The sequence below is a fragment of the Ursus maritimus genome, unplaced genomic scaffold (assembly GCF_017311325.1).
Source record: "Ursus maritimus isolate PB19 unplaced genomic scaffold, ASM1731132v1 scaffold_17, whole genome shotgun sequence".
Classification (NCBI taxonomy): domain Eukaryota; kingdom Metazoa; phylum Chordata; class Mammalia; order Carnivora; family Ursidae; genus Ursus; species Ursus maritimus.
Genome location: NW_024424119.1, coordinates 40,888,518 through 40,906,786, shown reverse-complemented (window position 1 = coordinate 40,906,786; position 18,269 = coordinate 40,888,518). Strand labels below are relative to the sequence as shown.

The following is an 18,269-nucleotide window of genomic DNA, read 5'->3' as shown; positions in this document are numbered from 1 at the left end:
TTCTCTTACTGAGACACCAGGCGTTAGATGTAGGGCCCACCCTCATCCAGTATGACCTCACCGTAGCTCAGAGCCTCTGCAAATGAGGTCACATTGAGGTCCCGGGTGCACACGAATTTTGCGGGGGACACTACGTTCAACCCACCGCAGACACAGTCACCTCTTACCACGTGCCAGACGCTGCCCTAGTGCTTTGCAAAGCGTAGTGCCCGTGACCGCACAACAGCACTGTGAACCAGCAGCCGCTGTCCCCATTCACTGATGAGGAAGCCCAGGCACTGGGAGGAGGCGTCACTCGCCCCAGGCCAGCACGGGATGCAGTCTGGCCCCGGAGTCTGAGTTCTCAGCCGCCACCCACTGCCACCGGTCCCAGCAGCTCTGCTTTCCAGCAGGGAGCCCCCGGGCAAGGCACCCTACCTCTCAGAGACTCAAGTCCCCTGTCTTTATTTTCTATATTTCTCAAAGATTGTATTTATTTACGAGAGTGCGCGCGCAGGAGTTGGGGAAGGGGCAGAGGCAGAGGCAGAAGCAGGCTCTGTGTTGAGCAGGGGCTCGACGCAGGACTTGATCCCAGAGTCCAGGATCATGACCTGAGCCAAAGGCAGGTGCTTCACGGACTGAGGCAGCCCTCAAGTGCCCTGTCTTTAAAGGGGAAAATAGCACCTACTTTCCAGGGTCGTTGTAGGGGCTGGATCCAGTTCTGTGGCGTGTGTAGTGTTGGCACGGAGCCGGCACAGAGCAGGTGCTCGGGGAACAGAAGCTGCTGTGGAAATCATCATTATTATTCCTACTATTATTTGCTAGGGCTACAGAAGCCAGGGGTCAGAGAGGGAAGTCGGGGGACAGGAAGCCCCGGTTCTCTTCTGGGCTGTGCCTTTAGGCCCCCCCTGCGGTCTCTGCGATGTCGTTTTTTCTCCCTGGGCCTCCGTGCTCTCATGTGAGGAAGGGGCCTGATCAGGCTCGGTCTGCTGGCCCCCGGAGTGTGAGGTCCAGGTGGGTGACCCAGCGGGAAAGGTGACAGGCTGCTCATCTCCTCCTGTGGCAGGTGGGCAGTCTGTGGGGAGCCAGTCTGGGGCCTGAACCCAGCCCTGGGCTGCCCCCAGGCCAGCCTATGTTTGGCCAGTGCCGCCCTGACCCTTTGGGACCACTGACCCCGGGCAGGACACCACGAGGGATCGATCAGACCTGGCCTTGGGGCCCTGATTGGTTCAGGCTGAGCAGGACAAATACCAAGGTCACCTACAAGCTGCTGGCCCCCTCCCCAGTCTCAGTTCGCAGCTGCTGCGGGCAGAGAGGTGGTGGCTCCTCTGTCCCCAGACCGGGCCTGTGAGTGACACCCGAGACAGAAGACCCCAGAACCATGTGGCGTCTCAGGGCTGCGTTTCTGCTGCTGACTGCCTGCCTGGCCGTGAGTGCCAGTCCCGTGCTGATACCGCCCGACGACATCCAAACGCAAGAGAACTTCGACATCTCTCGGGTAAGGCTGGCCTCTCTGGCGGCGATGGCCGGCTGTCCGAGCAGCTGGGCCTTGCAGGGGGCAGGTCTCCCAATCTGGAACTCAGGGCTGGGTCCCTCAGGGCCCTTCCTGCTCGGACCATTCAGGGTTTGCTGAAGCTCTGACGCTAAGACCTGCCATTCTGCGGGCCTCTTGTCTGGCCATCTCACGTGTGACCTGCCCTCCTGGGCTGCTGGGGGCTCTATGCCTTCAGTTACAGACTACAGCCCACCCAGGGAATGCTCCTACAGCCCCTTCACAGTGCTTAGCTTCTCGTGACTTCCTGCCTCCCCCTCCCCAGCCCTTCAGCTTTCGGCCACTTCCCTTTCCCCGCAACCCATTACCATCCTGGGTGCTCTGCCCTTGCGGGCCTAGCTGTGGACAGAGCCCCCGGGTGGCACAGGGAAGACATGGAATACTGGGGAGAAGAGAAGCAGGACAGAGATCAGGCTGGTGGGATTAAGAGGGCTGGGCAGGCGATGTGTGGGGGAGCCCCAGCAATACCTTCCAGACCCCGCTCTGTCCCCAGCACCTGGGTGACCTTGAACAGGACCTCGGCCACACGGGGCTCAGTCTCCACATCAGTATGAGGGGCTCTCAGAGCCTTCTAGCTGGGGGTTTTGTTTACGCTTGGAGACAAGCAGGGGTTGTGGGTGGAGGGGCACAGTGGAGGGTCCTGTGGTGGTCTGGGATGGCGAAGGGTCGAGGCTTGCTGGCTCGTTCCTCGGGGTATGAGGGCTTTTTCAACTCTGCCATGTGGCCAGGAGACAGAGGTAGTAGGCTTGTCCTGTGTTAATTCAAGGAGGGAAGATTCTTTCTAGCACGGAGCTAGGGGCTGCGTGCGAGGTACTGAGCTCCCTGTCCCTGGAGGAGTGAGAGACAGCTCTGGGGAGCAGTGGTCGAGGATGACCTTCAACCTTGGGGATCTGGGCCTCATCCCGGCAAGCAGCACAGACCCTGTACCTGGCAGAGTAAGGCCTTCCATGGAGTGGGCTGGGACCCCCATCTGCAACCCCTTCCTAGGCTTGCCGTGATGATGGAAATTCCACCGTTAGGCCCCGTCCGTCCTGGGAGCCGCGTGGCTCCAGTTAGCTATGGGACGTTCCAGCTTCTCGCTGAGAGGAGGGAGGGGAGCAGGTGTCTGCAGATCGTCCCTGCGTCTGAGGCAAATCCAGATCCTGAGCTTGTGGTTGCCTCCTAGATGTATGGGAAATGGTTTCACGTGGCCATGGGCTCCACCTGCCCGTGGCTGAAGAAGTTCATGGACAGGATGTCCATGAGCACGCTGGTGCTGGGCGAGGGGGCGACAGACGGGGAGATCAGCGTGACCAGCACGCAGTGGCGGTGAGTAAGGGGATGGGGTGGGAGGGGCGAGAGAGGCCAGGGCCCGCCTGCCACCCCCGCCGGCTTGGGCCACCGCCCTGTCCTGGAGAGCGGCCATCTCTCCTGCCAGTCCTTGCCGCTGTGCTCAGGTCCCTCGGCCACCCTCCACCAGGGCACGCCTTTTGAACTGTCCCCTCAGCGCCTCCTGGCTAGCGCCCCAACACATGCCTATTTCAAAGCCTGCTCTCGATCCTTGGGTGTCCCTCAGCTCAGTCAGGGCCCTTCTGAGCCCCCGGCCCCAACCTGGAAACCTGGGTGGGAGGCAGGTGCTGAGACTCCTCCCTCTGCTGCCACAGGCCGCTCAATCCGGTGTCAAGCCCTGTCCTTTATAGTCCTAAATCTCTCCACACTGTCCGCTTCTCCCTTCTGTACCATCCCCGCCGCGGCCCGAGCCACCTGCCTCTCTCTCCTGGTGGTCTACAGCAGCCTGTCTACACTTCCCACCTCTAATCTCAAACCTTTTCAGCAAACAAAAGACTTCGTGAAAACTCGACTCTGCTTGAACCTTTCCATAGCTCCCTATGGCCCTTGGGAATAAAATTCCCTTCCGGGCCCCTCCCAGCACTCACCATGTACTCTGTGACCCACACAAGTAGACCTTCTTTCAGTTCCTGGAACCCTCCAGTGTTTCACACCTGATGTTCCTTCTACTGGGAAAATCTCCCGTCATCTCCCTGGGCTAATTCCTATGGAACCTTTAGGACTCAGGTTCTACGTCACTTCTTCCAGGAAGCCCTCCCTGACTACCCGCCCCCCCAACAACCAGGGTTCAGGTTACATGTCTTCCTTTGTGGTCTTGGAGCACCTCAGGCTTTTCCCTGTATGGCAGTTATTGAAGTGACTGCATCCGTCTCTGGCCTGCCCCTGGGCCCCGCTCAGTTGTGAGGTCTGTGAGCAGACAAGAGTCCACCTTGCCCTCCTCTGTATCGTCAGCATGTAGCACAGTGCCTAGCACTTAGGAGTTGTTTGATAAATGTAAATAAGATAATTAACCGTCATTGTAACCACAGCTGGTATGCTCGTAGTGCTTACTGTAAGCTGTTTAATAGCATCTCATTGGATCCTCACAACGACCACGTAAGGCTTCATTATCCCCATTTCACAGATGAGGGAACTGGGGCCAGAGAGACACAGGGTAATAACCGCATCAGAGCATTCACTCATCACCCTCCCCTCCCCGTGCGTCAGTCTGATGTGACTTGGGGAAGGAAGCTGATGTTTAGTGCTGGCTTTGCCAAGGGGATGGCATGGACTAGTCCCTTTTTTCTCTGTCCCTCTGTTCCTTCATATGTGAATGGGTTCCCTAGGACTGGGGTGAGGCTTAAACAAGACATTTGGGAGTGTTACTTTCCAAATTACAAAAAGAAAAAAAAAAGTGGAAAGGACCCTGCAGGAGAGTGGGTGTCAGGACCTCGGTCTCTGCTAGCGGTTACCTTTCTTCTGGTCTGCACATCTCCAGGAGAGGCGCCTGTGAGGAGATCTCCGGGGCTTATGAGAAGACCAGCACCAACGGAAAGTTCCTCTATCATAAACCCAGTGAGTTGAGTTGCAGGTGTTCGCCGCAGTTCTGCCCTTTGCTGAAAAAGACCTTGATGTGTCTTAAGCTCTTTCTTTCTGCCTTGGCGCTCTCTGCCCCTGAAGCCTTCCCTCCCATTTTTGAGATGTCTTCTCAGCTTCCTGTATATTCCTCCTCTTCCTTCTCGTCCTCGTCCTTTGCCCTCTTTCCTCCTCTCTCTCGTGCACTCGTGAGCATCCAGAATGAGAGGGACGTGGCTGAATTCTGAGGATAGCGTCAAGATGTCGTCAGCCCTCGTGGTGGGCATCCGTGATCAGCTGGTGAAAACTCGCTAAGCATCTCCCATGTGCAGCACGCAGGGGGCTAAGTGACAGAGGGACTGGGACGTGAATTCGTTCATTCATCCAGCAGATGTTTATCGAATATGCTCTGTGTGTCAGACAGTTGTATTAGTGTTTGAATATATGAATGTTTGGGTAGATGGGTGGTTGGATAAAAAACAGGGAGAGAAGCAGCAATCGAATGAGTGAATTTACCGTTCATCGGTAAACGAATGTAGGTATGGGTGGAGGTGAGTGAGTGAATCAGTCATCTGATAGATCAGTTGATAGACTGATGGAGGGAGAAAGGAAGGAAGGAAGTGGATGGATTTATGGTTTGATGTATGGAGAGGGTGGGTGGATGGAATGATGGTGGATGAATTAATGATAAATATATGGGGGAGACGGATGGATGGACAGAAGGATGAATAGATGATGTGTGGGGGAACAGATGAAGGACCTCAGGCTAGAAGAGCCTTCTGACCACTGATGCCTTTGGCTTCCTGCATCCCCCATGCAGAATGGAACATGACCATGGAGTTCTATGTGGTCCATACCAACTATGATGAGTACGCCATCTTTCTGACCAGGAAAACCAGCCGCCACCACGGGCCCACCATTACTGCCAAGCTCTATGGTAAAGGCTTGGAGCTAGATAAGCCTGCAGGAGTTGGGGGTGGGAGGGTCTGTGATTTAGGGACAGTGGAGTTTTGCTTAGGAGTTTTGCTTTATCCTTCTGAGAAAACTCCAGTTATGGGAAAGGTGGAAACATTTACTCTCCCTGGTGGAAGAGGTAGAGCTCAGTCTCCCATCTGAGGTACAATCCTTTTGGTCTTTAAAATTCTAGACCCAGAGAATTCCAGAGCTTCCCAGCCCTTAGCAGAACCAGCAGAAAGAGCCATGTGTGGGGATTTGGGGGGACCTGGGTGGGAGCCTGGGAGGGACACCTCTTCCTCGTGTGAGCCAATCTTTCCATAAGTGTTTTGAAGAGATCACACTGAGCTGATAGTTTTCAACATCTTAATGAAAATCCCCTGAGCAAAATAATTCCCGGCCTTGCCAGCCCAGGCACCCACGGTTCTAGGCATTTTCTCTGTTTCCCATTGCAGGGCGACAGCGACAGCTTCGAGAAAGCCTGCTGGAGGAGTTCAGGGAGCTTGCCTTGGGTGTGGGCATCCCTGAGGACTCCATCTTCACTATGGCCGACAAAGGTAAATGCAGCCCCACCCCGCCTCACACTTCTGTCCCCTCCTCATTCTTCACAGCCCTCAGAGAACATCTTCCCAGCCCCATCTGCCTACAACCCTCTGAGATAAGTAGGGTTATAGTCCCCCCCCCTTTACAGAGAAGACAGCTAGGCCCCCATATTTGCTCCAGGTCACACAGCACGTATCTGCAGGACATATGGTGGAACCAATTCCGCGTTCCCCCTAGTGTCACCTGTTTAAGTGAGGTGATACCCAGAATCCATAGGTACCTCTTAGGGGGCCATTCAGTGTTGGTGTTGTGAGTGTGGGCTCCGGAGTTAGCATACTGAGGTGCAAGTGGAGCTGGGGGACTTCCGGCTAGTCCAACTTCCAGAGCCTTGTTCTCCTCATCTGTAAAATGGGGGATGGTAATGCCTCCCTTAGAATTGCTGTGAGGAGTCAATGAAATAAAGCCTTTGAACACGCTAGCGCTGCGCCTAGTGTCCAGTGAGCGCTCCGCACGTTAGCCATCGCCGTTCTTGTGACGGCGCAGCCCCCGCCTGTCCCTTCTCCAGGGAACGGCCTTCAGCAAACCACGGGAGCGGCGCCATTCCCGAGTGGGTTAATGCCCAAGGCCGTTCCCGGCTCGGTGCCCACCTGGCACACATAATTGGCATCGTGAAAGAAAGCAGTGCTCTTACTCGCCTCTCTCCTGTCCTGACCTAGGTGAGTGTGTCCCTGGGGAGCAGGAACCGGAGCCCTCTCCGCACAGGGTGAGCACCGCGTCCCCCCACTTCGTCCCCACCCGCCTGCTGGGTTCTCGCTGCCCTTGCTTAGGTCCTGCTGCGGTGGGGGGGTGGGGTCACTGAGAGAGGTCGAGAGAAGGCAGTGACAGGCGCGGGGCCTTGACGCCAGACTCCCCCCCCCGCCCAGGGCTCAATCCCAGATCTACTTGCTGTTCCATCCAGACTTGCCTTTCCTCCTCTGTGCGACGAGGTAGTTACCCTCACCTTCCATGCACCAGAATTCAGGGACGTGTTGGCAAAGTTCTTAGCACGGTACTGCCTACAACCAGTGGACTACTGAGTGATGAATGACGATACTCAGTACTCAATGAAAAAAAAGATAACGTCAGCTGACCTCTAAAAAAACAGTAAAGCGAGAGCAAGAGGCCTCAGCCAGCTCGCCTCTCCCTATCCTGCCTTTTGATTTTTTAGGCTTCCTCGCTCTTGGTTTGTCTGCCTTTACCGTATCGATGAAGCTTCCTTCGTTTTCTTCGGTGATAATCTGGAAGCTATGTATCCTAATAGAGCCCGCTCTTGTAGGGCACACAACCAAGTGGTGTTTCCAGGGAGGGTTCTGGGGGTTTCAGTCCCTGAATTCTTCCCTGTTTGGGAGAGCTCTCCTTCGCACTGAGTGGCATTTCGCTTGGGCGTCAGAGTCCTGGGCCGGGCTGCCTTCCCCTCAGAATGTCGTCTGCGCAGCTCCATTGTTCTTCAGCACTAATCCGGCTCTGGGAAAGCCCGAGGCCAGTCTGGTATTTCTCCTTGTAAGCAATTTGTTTCTTGTGCCCAGATGCCTGGACAGACTTTATCCTTGAAGATATCTTCTTTTCTATTTTTTTTTTTTTTTAAGTAGGCTCTAAGCCCGACGTGGGGCTTGAACTCACGACCCTGAGATCACGAATAGCCTGCTCTGCCGACTGGGCCAGCCCGGCACCCTGCAGTCGGCATCCTAACTAGGACATGTCTTGGTGTTGAGAATTCCGTATCCGAGTTTTCTGGGATACAGGGCGCTCCTTCCATCCACAGACTACATTCTTCCTGTTTTAGGGGACTCTCTCGCACTCTGTGGAATTCATCTTGCATTCCCTTTTTGGGGTTTGCTACGTCGGGAACACCTGCTCTCTCATCCCGGAGCGTCTCTGTCTTCCACGCACGCTCGGCGCTCTCACGTTGCTCTCGCCTGTACTCACGGGGGTTGTCACTTGCCGGCCTTGTGGGCCGGCCATTCCATTTAGCAGCTTCGATTCTGTTCCGTGGTATTTCTGACTTGCTCACTCGCTCTGAATGTACGTTGTCTTGGTTCCCAATTTGTTTCTCAGGCCTGAGTTCTCGCTTGTGTTGTCTACCAGTTTTGTCTTGGAGTCTTGTTTTAGAAATACCCGTTTTAAGTAATTCTACAGCTCGAGGCCGCTGAGGAGTTGCCTTCTGCTTGTTGAGTTACAGTCTCTTCTAGGTGATGTCATGGGTGGGGATTCCTAGAGCCACACCTGTGGAAGGGAAGGGGCGAAGGGAGGGTTGAGCAGAAGCAGCAGAGCTGTGATGTGGCCACGATGCCTCAGCCAACCCTGTGGACACTCTAGAACCGGGAGGGCCCTTTGGAGTTGTGCCATGAGGGCACCAAGGGGTGGGGCCTTTACACCCTTACCTCGATCAGTCTGGGGAGGAAGCATGACCTCGAGTGAGAGGGGTCCCATTAGCTGAGGCGGTCTCCAACAGGGGCGGACAGCTCCGGCTGGGAATGTAAGTCCATTCCTGAGGGGACATCTAGGCAGTTCATGACAGGGGACACCATAGTCAGGTTGTCTCTGGTTCAGGCTATGTACTCCTTCATTTCAGAATGGGTCTGGACAGTCCCTCTACCATTTCTTTTTCTCTTGCTCCTGCTTAGTTTTTAAGCTGTCTGTTCTGATATGGTGGGGTGGCGGTTCATTTACTCCTTGACCCTTTCCCCACTAAAATTGAGCTGAGTGCCCTCCACCCCAGCTGGGTATTTTGTGTTCCATCTACTTTTCCGAAGTCCAAGGAAAGGGTGGGAACGGGCAGGGGCAGAGCTTTCCTCAGGTGCGCCATCTTGGTTGGAATACCCTTGCTTGCTTTTTCTCTTCTGAAGAACTTTTAAATGCCCTATGCGGGGTTCATTCCACCTGCTTGGGGCAGTGACGTCTGTCAACACCCCCAGTGCATTAGATCATGTAGCCCCAGAACCTCCATCTAGAGTCAGCCTCTAGTCTGCCTTCCTCTTTTCTTCCTAGACGCCATCTTCACCGCTCCTCTGTCAGAAGAGGAGAAAGATAGGGTCCCTCAATTTCCTTCTCTCGGGACTTGGGAACCTTAGGGGAGAATTACCAGCAATTTGATGACCATCCTGTTCAGCTCCAGAACACTTGATTTCTTTCCTTCATCAACAGTTTTACTTTTTGCTTTAAACTAAGCCCCTTTCCAGGGCTCAGTGATGCTGAGGAACACTTGGAGATTGATATTCTGAATTCATTTTTCGCTGTTAGGTATTGGAAAAGGCAATTTGAAATGAAATTTCAATCTGACATCTTAATCCAGATCCCGACGGATCTCTCTCTCTTTATCACCATCAAGAACGAAACCGTAACAGGTGACTCCCCTTGCAAAAAAAGAGAAATGGAGCACACTTCCATTTCTTCCTTCCGGGCTTCCCCTGCCTCTGTGGATGAAATCTGAGATCGATGTTTGTATTTTCCACCTTTTGTTTTGAGAATCACTTTTAACATTTACAGTAAGTTTTATGAGCGTCGTAACAATCATTTAACCTCAACTCTCTATTTGATTGGCTTTTCTTTGCTATCACGTCACCTGCTTTCTTGCACTTCGAGTCCCTTCTCAGTCAGTGCGAATATATATATATTGTAAGATCGTAAGTAATCTCTACACCCCACGGGGAGGTCAAACTCACAACCCCAAGATCAAGATTGTACGTTCTACCGACTGAGCCCCCAGCCAGGTGCCCTGGAATATTCGGGGGCTAAAAAGAAAAGTAGTTTTCTTCTGGATAAACATGGGTGGAAAACTACTGGATCCTTGCAGGTGTGAAAATGCCTGTGTTTCTATTACACGGTCAACGGCTTGGATGAGGAGAGAATCCTGGGGTTACCACCTTTCCCCTCGTATAACCCTCAGATGCTGTTACTTACTCCAAGGGCCACGAGCTCTTTATCCTTGACTCTAGGCAATGTCTAGGTGGGGCTCTTCACTAATTTTGCCTCATTCCCTTTGATCCCTATTTATAATTGGATAACTCAAGTCTTCAGAAAAGTTTTCTTCTATTATTTCTATATTGATCGCCTCTCCTTCTAGAATTCCTATTATGTGAATTTACTGCTTATAATCACTAACCTGCAGTTTATTTTCTCTGATGTGTGGTTCAACAAAATCCTTTCCACATCCAGTAACTTTCTACGTCTTTCATTCCGTTCATTTCCATAACCTTTGGACCCTGAGATAGCGATGCGGTGTCATCTTGAATTTCACTGACGGTTTACATTTTCTCCTGGTTCTTACGGTCACCCTGTGTGTAGTGGAGAGATTTCTCCGGCTCAACCCGATTCTTTTGAGCAGCTGCGTTATTTAAATCGTTCCGTGATCTCTTTTCCTTCGCCTGCACCAAGGCAGGCCTGTGTGCTACCAGCGTGACAGTGGGGTCCCTGAGCACAGCTTTGAAGCTGCACCTTAAGAGGCGAAGGGCAACGTGGAAGGTTACTAGAGATGTACTTTCAGATTGGGGCTCCCCCACGGGCAGGAAGGCTGGCTGTGGGCCGGCAGTCTCCCAGCTCATCCCTCCTCTCACGGCCCTGGGATCCTGCCTCCGTGGGCTCTACACTCAGGGAGCCTTTTGCCAGCTTCGGCACCCTGCCCTGCTCTTCAGCCCCCACTGCCACAGCTAGAAGTGTTAGGGGCGTCTTGGGGCCCTTCTCCATACTGTCCAGGTGGCTTTTCCTTTGCAAATAGCTAACAATGATGGTCTGGTCAGCCTTTCCTGCAAATGAGTCCTACCCATACTCCGCCGTGTAGAAATGCTTTCACGTTTCCAGCCTGGCAATGCTGCCCTTCCCTGGTTTCCAGTTCAGACACCCCCCCCCCATTATTTTATTCCTTCGGACATTTCAGCTAGAATTTGGCCCCAGAGGTATTGTTCTACTCCACGGTTCTGATTTTCCTTTCAGACTAAAAACCTGTCCTGTGATGCCCATCCTGGGATTTAGGTTGACACTGGGGAGAACAGTCCATTAACCAGTGTAGTTACTATGTGTCTGTCTACACCCTGATTCCCCTAGCAAATGGTTTATACACTCCAGGGGTACCGGTGAGCAAGAGTGGCGAGGTCCCCGCAATAGCTTCTCTTTCTCTCCCCCATAGAGAGCCCGGCGGGCTGTCCTGCCACAGGAGGAGGAAGGATCAGGGACCGGGCAACTAGTAACGGATTTCAACAAGAAGGAAGGTAACAGTCGCTCACCTTTGCACCCCCTGCTGGCATACTCCAGAGAGGAAGAGCCCGTGGGTGGCTCACCCGGGGCTGCCCTCACCACCACAAAGTCTGTTTGGGACAAATAAGGCAAATCAGGCCCTCTGTGCAGTGCCCAGGGTTGCGGGGGTGGCCCCTGGGCTCAGGAACTCGTAGCTCCAGGAGAAGCAAGTTCTGGCCCTGTCTGTACCACTGTGTGGCCTCCCAGCCTTGGTTTCGCCCTCTCTGCGGTGGGACAACAGCCTGCTGTGCTCCCCATCAGGGCTTTTGTGGGAGCAAGCTGGAGAAGGGCGTGTGGATGCTCTGTGTGGCTGACAGTGTTCACGACAGACTCACCAAGCTGCTCGGCAAACAATGAGCCCTGCTCCACCCTGGGGAGGGTGCTGGGGTCACAGAGACAAACCCGTCTTTTTGGAACTTGTGGTGTAGTAGGGGAGACGGGCAGGGAAGAAAGTGATGGACCCAAAAGGGAGGGTTAGCTAAAGGGTTGGGGGAGCTCAGGATGGAGGGGGAAGGGGATCGAGGAGTACTTCCTAGATGAAAGGGGATTCCTGCTCTGGCCAGGTGTCCGGGGAGGGTTCCGCAGAGGACAACGCTGCAGGGGCAGGACTTCCGTGGAGAGGTCAGGCTGGCCGGCTGGATGCTGGTGAATGCAGCGGCCGCTGCTATTAGCACAGTCTCCGGCCGGACTAGACCGACACTGGGGTGGTGAGTCTGTGGCTTGCTGGGGTATAAAGCCGAACAGGCACTGATTCTGGAGTCCAGCAGACACATCATGGTTTTGAATCTCAGGGCTGTGTGATCCCGGGCAAGTCAGTTTACCTCTCGGAGTCCATCTCCTCATCTACAAAACGAGTTGACCATCCTTCCTCTTAGTACGGAGGGGAAAACTAACGAGATGGCGTGTGGTAGCCATCGAGCCTGGTGACAGGCACACAGTAAGGACTCAGTGGGTGCTGCCCTTCTGTCCCCCCAGATTCCTGCCAGCTGGGCCACGCAGAAGGCCCCTGCCTGGGGATGGTCATGAGGTTTTTCTATAACGGTTCCTCCATGGCCTGTGAGACCTTCCAATATGGTGGCTGCCTGGGCAACGGGAACAACTTCGCCTCAGAGAAGGAGTGTCTGCAGACCTGTCGGACTGTGGGTAAGCGCGGGCCCCTCGCCTCTGCGCACGCTGCACCCCTAGCCCTGTCCTCCCAGCAGGCCACCTGCAGGGTGGACAGGGAGCTGCGAGAGGACGTGCCAGGGCTGAAATTCTGGGGAAAGTTTCCTGAAGTCACAGGAACTGCACACTTGGACGTGGGTGACCCAGGCCGAGGTGCTGCTTTTCATGGGCCCCAGGCTCCCAGTGCTGGAGGAGCTGGGTGTTGTAGGGGAGCGGGCGCCCTGGTTCAAGCCCTGTGCTGCGTGTCCCGAGGGTCAGCCAGGCGTAAGGGCTGCTCATGCTGCGCCCCTGCCCCCCATCCCACAGCGGCCTGCAACCTCCCCATCGTCCGCGGCCCCTGCCGAGGCTACCACAAGCTCTGGGCATTTGACGCTGCCCAGGGGAAGTGCGTCCCCTTCGTCTACGGGGGCTGCCAAGGCAACGGCAACAAGTTCTACTCGGAGAAGGAGTGCAAGGAGTACTGCGGGGTCCCCAGCAGCGGTAGGCGGCCCTGCAGCGTGCCCCTGGGGTCTGGGTGGGAGAGCCCCGGGAGGAGGTGGGGGTCTGGAGAAGGTAGTTCTGGAACCTACTGGGTGACCGGCCCACCCACTCTCCACTCTCCGGGCCTGTTGCCCATCTGTAAAATGGGGCTAAACCCCAGACCTTCTCCCAGCTACGATGCTGCCCTGGGGAGGCACTGGCCAGACGCAGGAGCCTGGCCACGCCGGGCCCGAATTCTGGTGCTGCTGCATGCGGGCTGGCCACGTTGGGCGAGTGCCAGCTTGAGCCTCAGTTTTTACTTCCGTAAAGTGGAACAGTACCCACCCGGCAGACGAGGCTTCGGACTCGGCTGACGGCAGCCTAACACTGAGGGGGAGGCAGGAACGCTAACAGGAATAGCCTTCCAGGGGACAGCAGCCATCTGATCCCTGTGCCTTATCTCCCCCCTGGGAAAAGGGCACTTGGAAGCAATCAGAAGAGGCTAAAACCCAGATCATTCTGCAGAATGTGTTTTGGCGATACCCAGTCATAGTCATTCCGCGAGCACAAGTTTCTGGCCTCAAGTTCAGGTCCCAAGTCAGCCCCAGCTGCCCTCACGAGGCATCCCCATCCCCTGGCTGACCCCATCCACGGAGCCCTGGGCACACCCCACGCCTCCTCCCTGAGCTTCTGTGTGTCCGCAGGAGACAAGGAGCTGCTGCACTCATTCAGTTGATGGGACCAGAGGCCAGAAGAGCACAGGCCACAGGGTGGCAGGGAGGCTGCGGGCCGGCGCCTGTCCCAGCGGCCAGGTTCAAAATAAAAACCCAATTGTAGACTCCTGAAATTCCATGTCGTGACTGTTCATTGTCCTCGTAACAAGGTAGCAGGGAGAGGGGGAGACAAAGCTGGGGATGAGGGGCAGGAGTAACCCCAGCTTCCCCCAGAAATGAAAAATGTGCTGAAAATGTAACAGAACTGTCTCTGGAACATGAAATTGGCTGAGCAAATTATGAGACCCAAATCACAGTTCTCTTTACTCCACAGTAATACAAAATGGGACTGTTTTTATTAAAGCCAGAAAAGAAGGGAAAAACCTCTAGGTACTTGTTTCTGGGAGAGGTTTGACTGGGGTCATCTGCTGCCCAGGGTCAGAAGAGAGGACTGTGCCCGCATGTGCCCAGGCCCCGGGCCGGTCAGGGCCAGTGACCCAGAGCGCCTGAAGCCAATTTGCATCCTTGGCCGCACCAGTGCCCACGCCGGCATCTTACTCGGGTCACAGCCATTTCCCAGCACCAGCTGCCAGGGGATGAAAGGCCTTGGGCTGTTTCCCCATGAGGCCCTCAAGAACCCATCTCCTGGGATCCTCACTCTGGTCCTTTGCCCCGGAAGAAGAATGTTCACTGACCTTCACATGGTGTCTGGGACCGGTGAGGCACTGGAGCAGGGCCGGAAGCCCTCAGCCTGGCCTGGCTTGTCCTCCCTTGAGGAAGAGAATAGGCAGATTCTCCACGGTGGCTCGGTCACCAACTTAGCCTCAGAACACGACTCCACGAGCTTCCAGCTGAGACAGGATTTACGAACAACTGATTTAAGAATCCCTCTTGCTGAGTCCATCCACCCAGAACCCGGAGAGGTGCTGCTGCTGTGGGGTAAACCCCAGCTTTGTGTCTTCTGAAGTGGCAAGCCGAGCCAGCGCACCGCTCTGCGGAGCGGCCAGCGTGCTAAGGGCTGCCGCCTAACTCAGTCAAGGGTCCCTCTCAGGCCGTTAGCCCATCTGCTTGACAGACTCATCAGGAAGGAAGGAGGGAGGGCATGAATCCAGAGGCAAGGACTTGGGCTCTAGAAAGTTCTGCAGCCCCCTTAGCCAGAACACAGAAAGAGCTCCCGCTTCTCCCCAGAAGTCCCAAGCCTGGAGCTTCCAGATTCCAACAGAGAGGACGGTCCTGAGCAACAGTGTGTGCTCACGGCCAGGACTCCCTGGGCAGGAGTGGGTGGGCCAGGGGCAGGGACACAGGGGACTGGTCAGGGAGAAGAGCCAGGCCCTTCAGTCTGAAGGTCAGCACGTCCTACGTCCATACCTTGCTCCCCACCCCCCGCGCGTGCCTCACACCCCCGGGCTGGCCACTTACCGTGCTCTGTAGAGGACTAGTCTGAAGTGACCTGAAGGACAAATGCCTCAGGTGGGAACCAGCTGCAGCTGGGAGATGGGATGCTGGCTCAGGAGGTATTTTTTATAGTTCTGAACTCACCATTTAAAAATGGGCCTTCCATTAAAAAAAACATAAGGTTTCTTGATTCTCTTGACACACGTGCTGGCAGCCAAGCCGAGAGGGTCCCTCTGGCCAGGGCCTCCCCTGCGGTTCCCCCACTGGCCTGCCGCCCGGCCAGGCCCTGGAGACAAGACAGGTGGGGTCGAAGCACATCTGTGACCCCGAGTCCGGAGCCTAGGATGCTCACCCGAGAGGCTGCCCTGAAGACTCGACGTGGTTCTGAAGTCTTCTCACCTTAAATTTTCTCGTAAAGATACCGGTCACAGTTATAAAATCGATGTGGCTGCTTAGTGACGACACATGCTTCTTAAAAACTTTAAACACCCAGAGGCTGCCCTCGGCGGTAGGAAGGCTCTGGGCCACGCGCTTGGCCTTCCAGGATGGCGACGTGCCAGGCTTGGGGGAGGCCTCTCCCAGCTGCAGCAGACTCCTGACTTGTGCTAGACCACATGGAAACTCCTCGAGGAAACGTCAGTCACCCGCTCCTGGCAACGTCCCCAGGGTACTCGTCATAGGAAACTCCCATGGGATGGTCCCGAGGGCAGGGCTGATGCCCCCCGGGAGGGGGGTCCAGCTCGGCAGCCTGTTGGCGATGCTCCCCATGCAATTTGGTGAGACTTGTTCGGCCAATCCACGTAACACGTCCTCTTCGGGGACAGCGCCCCGTCACCTGGTTGAGGCCAGGAGAAAGCACGACAGCGTCTGCCCTTGAACACACTGACAGCAGCACGCTCGCACGCTTCTGGCCCACTCAGGCCACTGCTCGCCTTCTGGGGGCCTCACCTCTCCTTCGACTTGTCCTCAGCTTGACTCGAAGCACTGATGTGCGCGTGTCGGGGGTGTGAGGCTCCGGGTGAGACCTGCCGAAGTCCACCCAGGCTGGTACGTGTTTGGAGCCACAGATGCCATCAGGAATCTGGCAAAGCCGCAGACAGTCTTCCCCAGATGGAGGGTGACACAACACAGTCACACGTGTCACCCAAGGCTGCTGGGTACAGGGTCACCAGGGGCGAGAGGCACACCAGCGACCATGGACAAGGCAAACTAGGACGTGTCCCTGCGACACTGGCCATGTAGGACTCAGATTTCGCTCCTCCTCCTTCCATGGGACGATGGTCCATAAGCAAGGCCCACAGGGGCCGTATCACTGGTCACACGTGGGCCGAGCTGGCTCTGGCTGGTGCCGGACGTGTCAACTCAACCGAGGCGTTGACGTCCCGGACCTTAGTGTGTCCCCTCGGCACAGACTCCGGCTCTGTCGCGCCTGGGGGTCCTGCCTCCCGTCCATCTCTACTCGCCAGTGCCCCCGCTCCTCACCGGATGACATGGCCCAACGCCAAACCCAAGAAACAACACCACACACCGCCATCTTCCTAAACGTTGTTTTATTGTAAAACCATAAATACAACACTGACATGAAATCATTTAAGTAACTGACTCTCTCTAACCATTAAAAGGATGTCTTTTTGCCGTGGCATCAACCAACTGGGAAATAATGTTGCAAGAATTCGGGGGGTGGGGGTGGACTCTGGGCTAGGGCTTTTGGCGATTTAAGGAACCAAGTGGAACCTTCCTCTTCTTCCTGGGAATGGCCCACTTTGGGACAAGAACAGACAGGTAAAAACAGCAACATTTAAACAGCTCAGTTTTAAATTTTATTACTCTGTAAAAATCTTTTTTTTTTTTTTTTTCCTGTTCCTTTCCTCCATTTGACATCAGAAAAAGTTTTTAAACATCACGAAACTGATTTGGCTGTAAATGGAGATACGGAACCAAAACAAAGTGAAACGAAAAACCCAAAGGACAAACAGAAAACCCTAAATAAACCCTCAAGTGTGGTCTCGGGGGTTACAGATCACAAGAACCGTCAACCCAACCCCCACGCAGCGCGACCCCCCGCAGGGCTGTTGGATCCACACCAACGACACAGGAGACCGCAAGCAACGTCTTTTGTTAATTAACACAGCAAGGGTGACACTAGGTAACTTTTTTTTAAATACAGTACATGGTACACAGGGCCCCAAGATGGCCCCTGGATAAACCCCTCGTGGAGACTGGAGCCAAGCACTGGCTGTTTATAAAAATATTGTGTTGCTACAAAAGTATAAATTAATGCTACCGGTATTAAGAAATATTAAACACATAAAACTTATAAGGATTAAGAAAAATATTCATTAATACCTGTAGAAAACTCTGGCCTAAAAAAGATATTTTTTTGTGTGTTTGTTTTTTTGTAAATTTTTTTTTTTGTATTTTTTTTTTAAGATGACTTGAGTTTCTTGCACTCGGAGAGAGAGACACAGTCAGATGTGCCTATGGTATTGCCTAGAATGTCGTTAACTACTGAGAAAGGACGGGGGTGGGGGGGTGCACGCACGTGGTTACTGAGCGGGGGCGCGGGGGACGGGGGCACCAAGGCTTTCTCAAGATTTACCTGATGTGAAAGAATCACGGATGTGAAGTTTGCGGGGAAAAGAAAAAGGCAGGATCAGAAAACAACTGAAAATAATTTACGCTTTTTAAAAAATATCTCTGCTTCGGGGTGGTCGTACAAAATGATTTCCTGATGCTTGGGGTCTGAACGGCCCCGGCCGCGCCGCCCGGCGGGTCCTCTCTCTCCTGGCTGGCGAGTCCCAGCCCCACGCCAGTCCACGAGCTGGCGCGCCGCCCGGGAGCCCGGCCGCCCTGGCCGGGCGGGAGGCAGGGCCCCAGGCGGGGACCGGCTGGCACCTGGGTTGTGGGAGGAGGCTTCCGTCCAGCTGGTCTCAGAGCCCACGGTCTCGGCCAACCCGGACTGCAGGAAGCGCCACAGGGATCCCAGGCCCCTGAGGTTGCGGACAAGGCTGGGCTGTGCCCCTTTAAGGAACTTTGGTTCGAAGAGTCAAGGTGCCCGGTGGGGACGCGCGGGGGGGTAGGACCCTCGAGGGTCCCGATGCTGACGCCCAGCTGCAGACCTAGCAAATCCTTCTCTGTACAGGAGCTGGATCTTGAAAGCGACCCGCGTGGCGGCGGCGGGGACGTGAATAGAGCCAACAGTGACCTCAGTGAGGGTCTTCACCCTCATCAAAGCGGCAGCAGGTGCCTCCTCACACAGAAACCACGGGGCCCCCCAGCGACAGACGGGCCTCTACTGACCACGATCCCCAAACCCAAACGAGAGAGGAAGACAAACAGGACGACGACGACAGAAGCCT

The 18,269-nt window shown here is 54.9% G+C and overlaps 1 protein-coding gene across 1 annotated transcript; it reads left to right on the top strand.

The window, feature by feature from the left end:
* Nucleotides 1-1,332: 1,332 nt before the first annotated feature.
* On the top strand, nt 1,333-13,538 carry LOC103678663 (alpha-1-microglobulin/bikunin precursor). Its single transcript, XM_008708054.1, has 10 exons — nt 1,333-1,477; nt 2,697-2,839; nt 4,338-4,414; nt 5,235-5,351; nt 5,824-5,925; nt 6,628-6,674; nt 11,073-11,154; nt 12,155-12,322; nt 12,650-12,823; nt 13,507-13,538. The coding sequence occupies exons 1-10, from the start codon at nt 1,361-1,363 to the stop codon at nt 13,536-13,538; spliced, it is 1,059 nt and encodes a 352-aa protein (XP_008706276.1). The 5' UTR covers nt 1,333-1,360.
* The last annotated feature ends 4,731 nt before the right edge of the window (nt 13,539-18,269 follow it).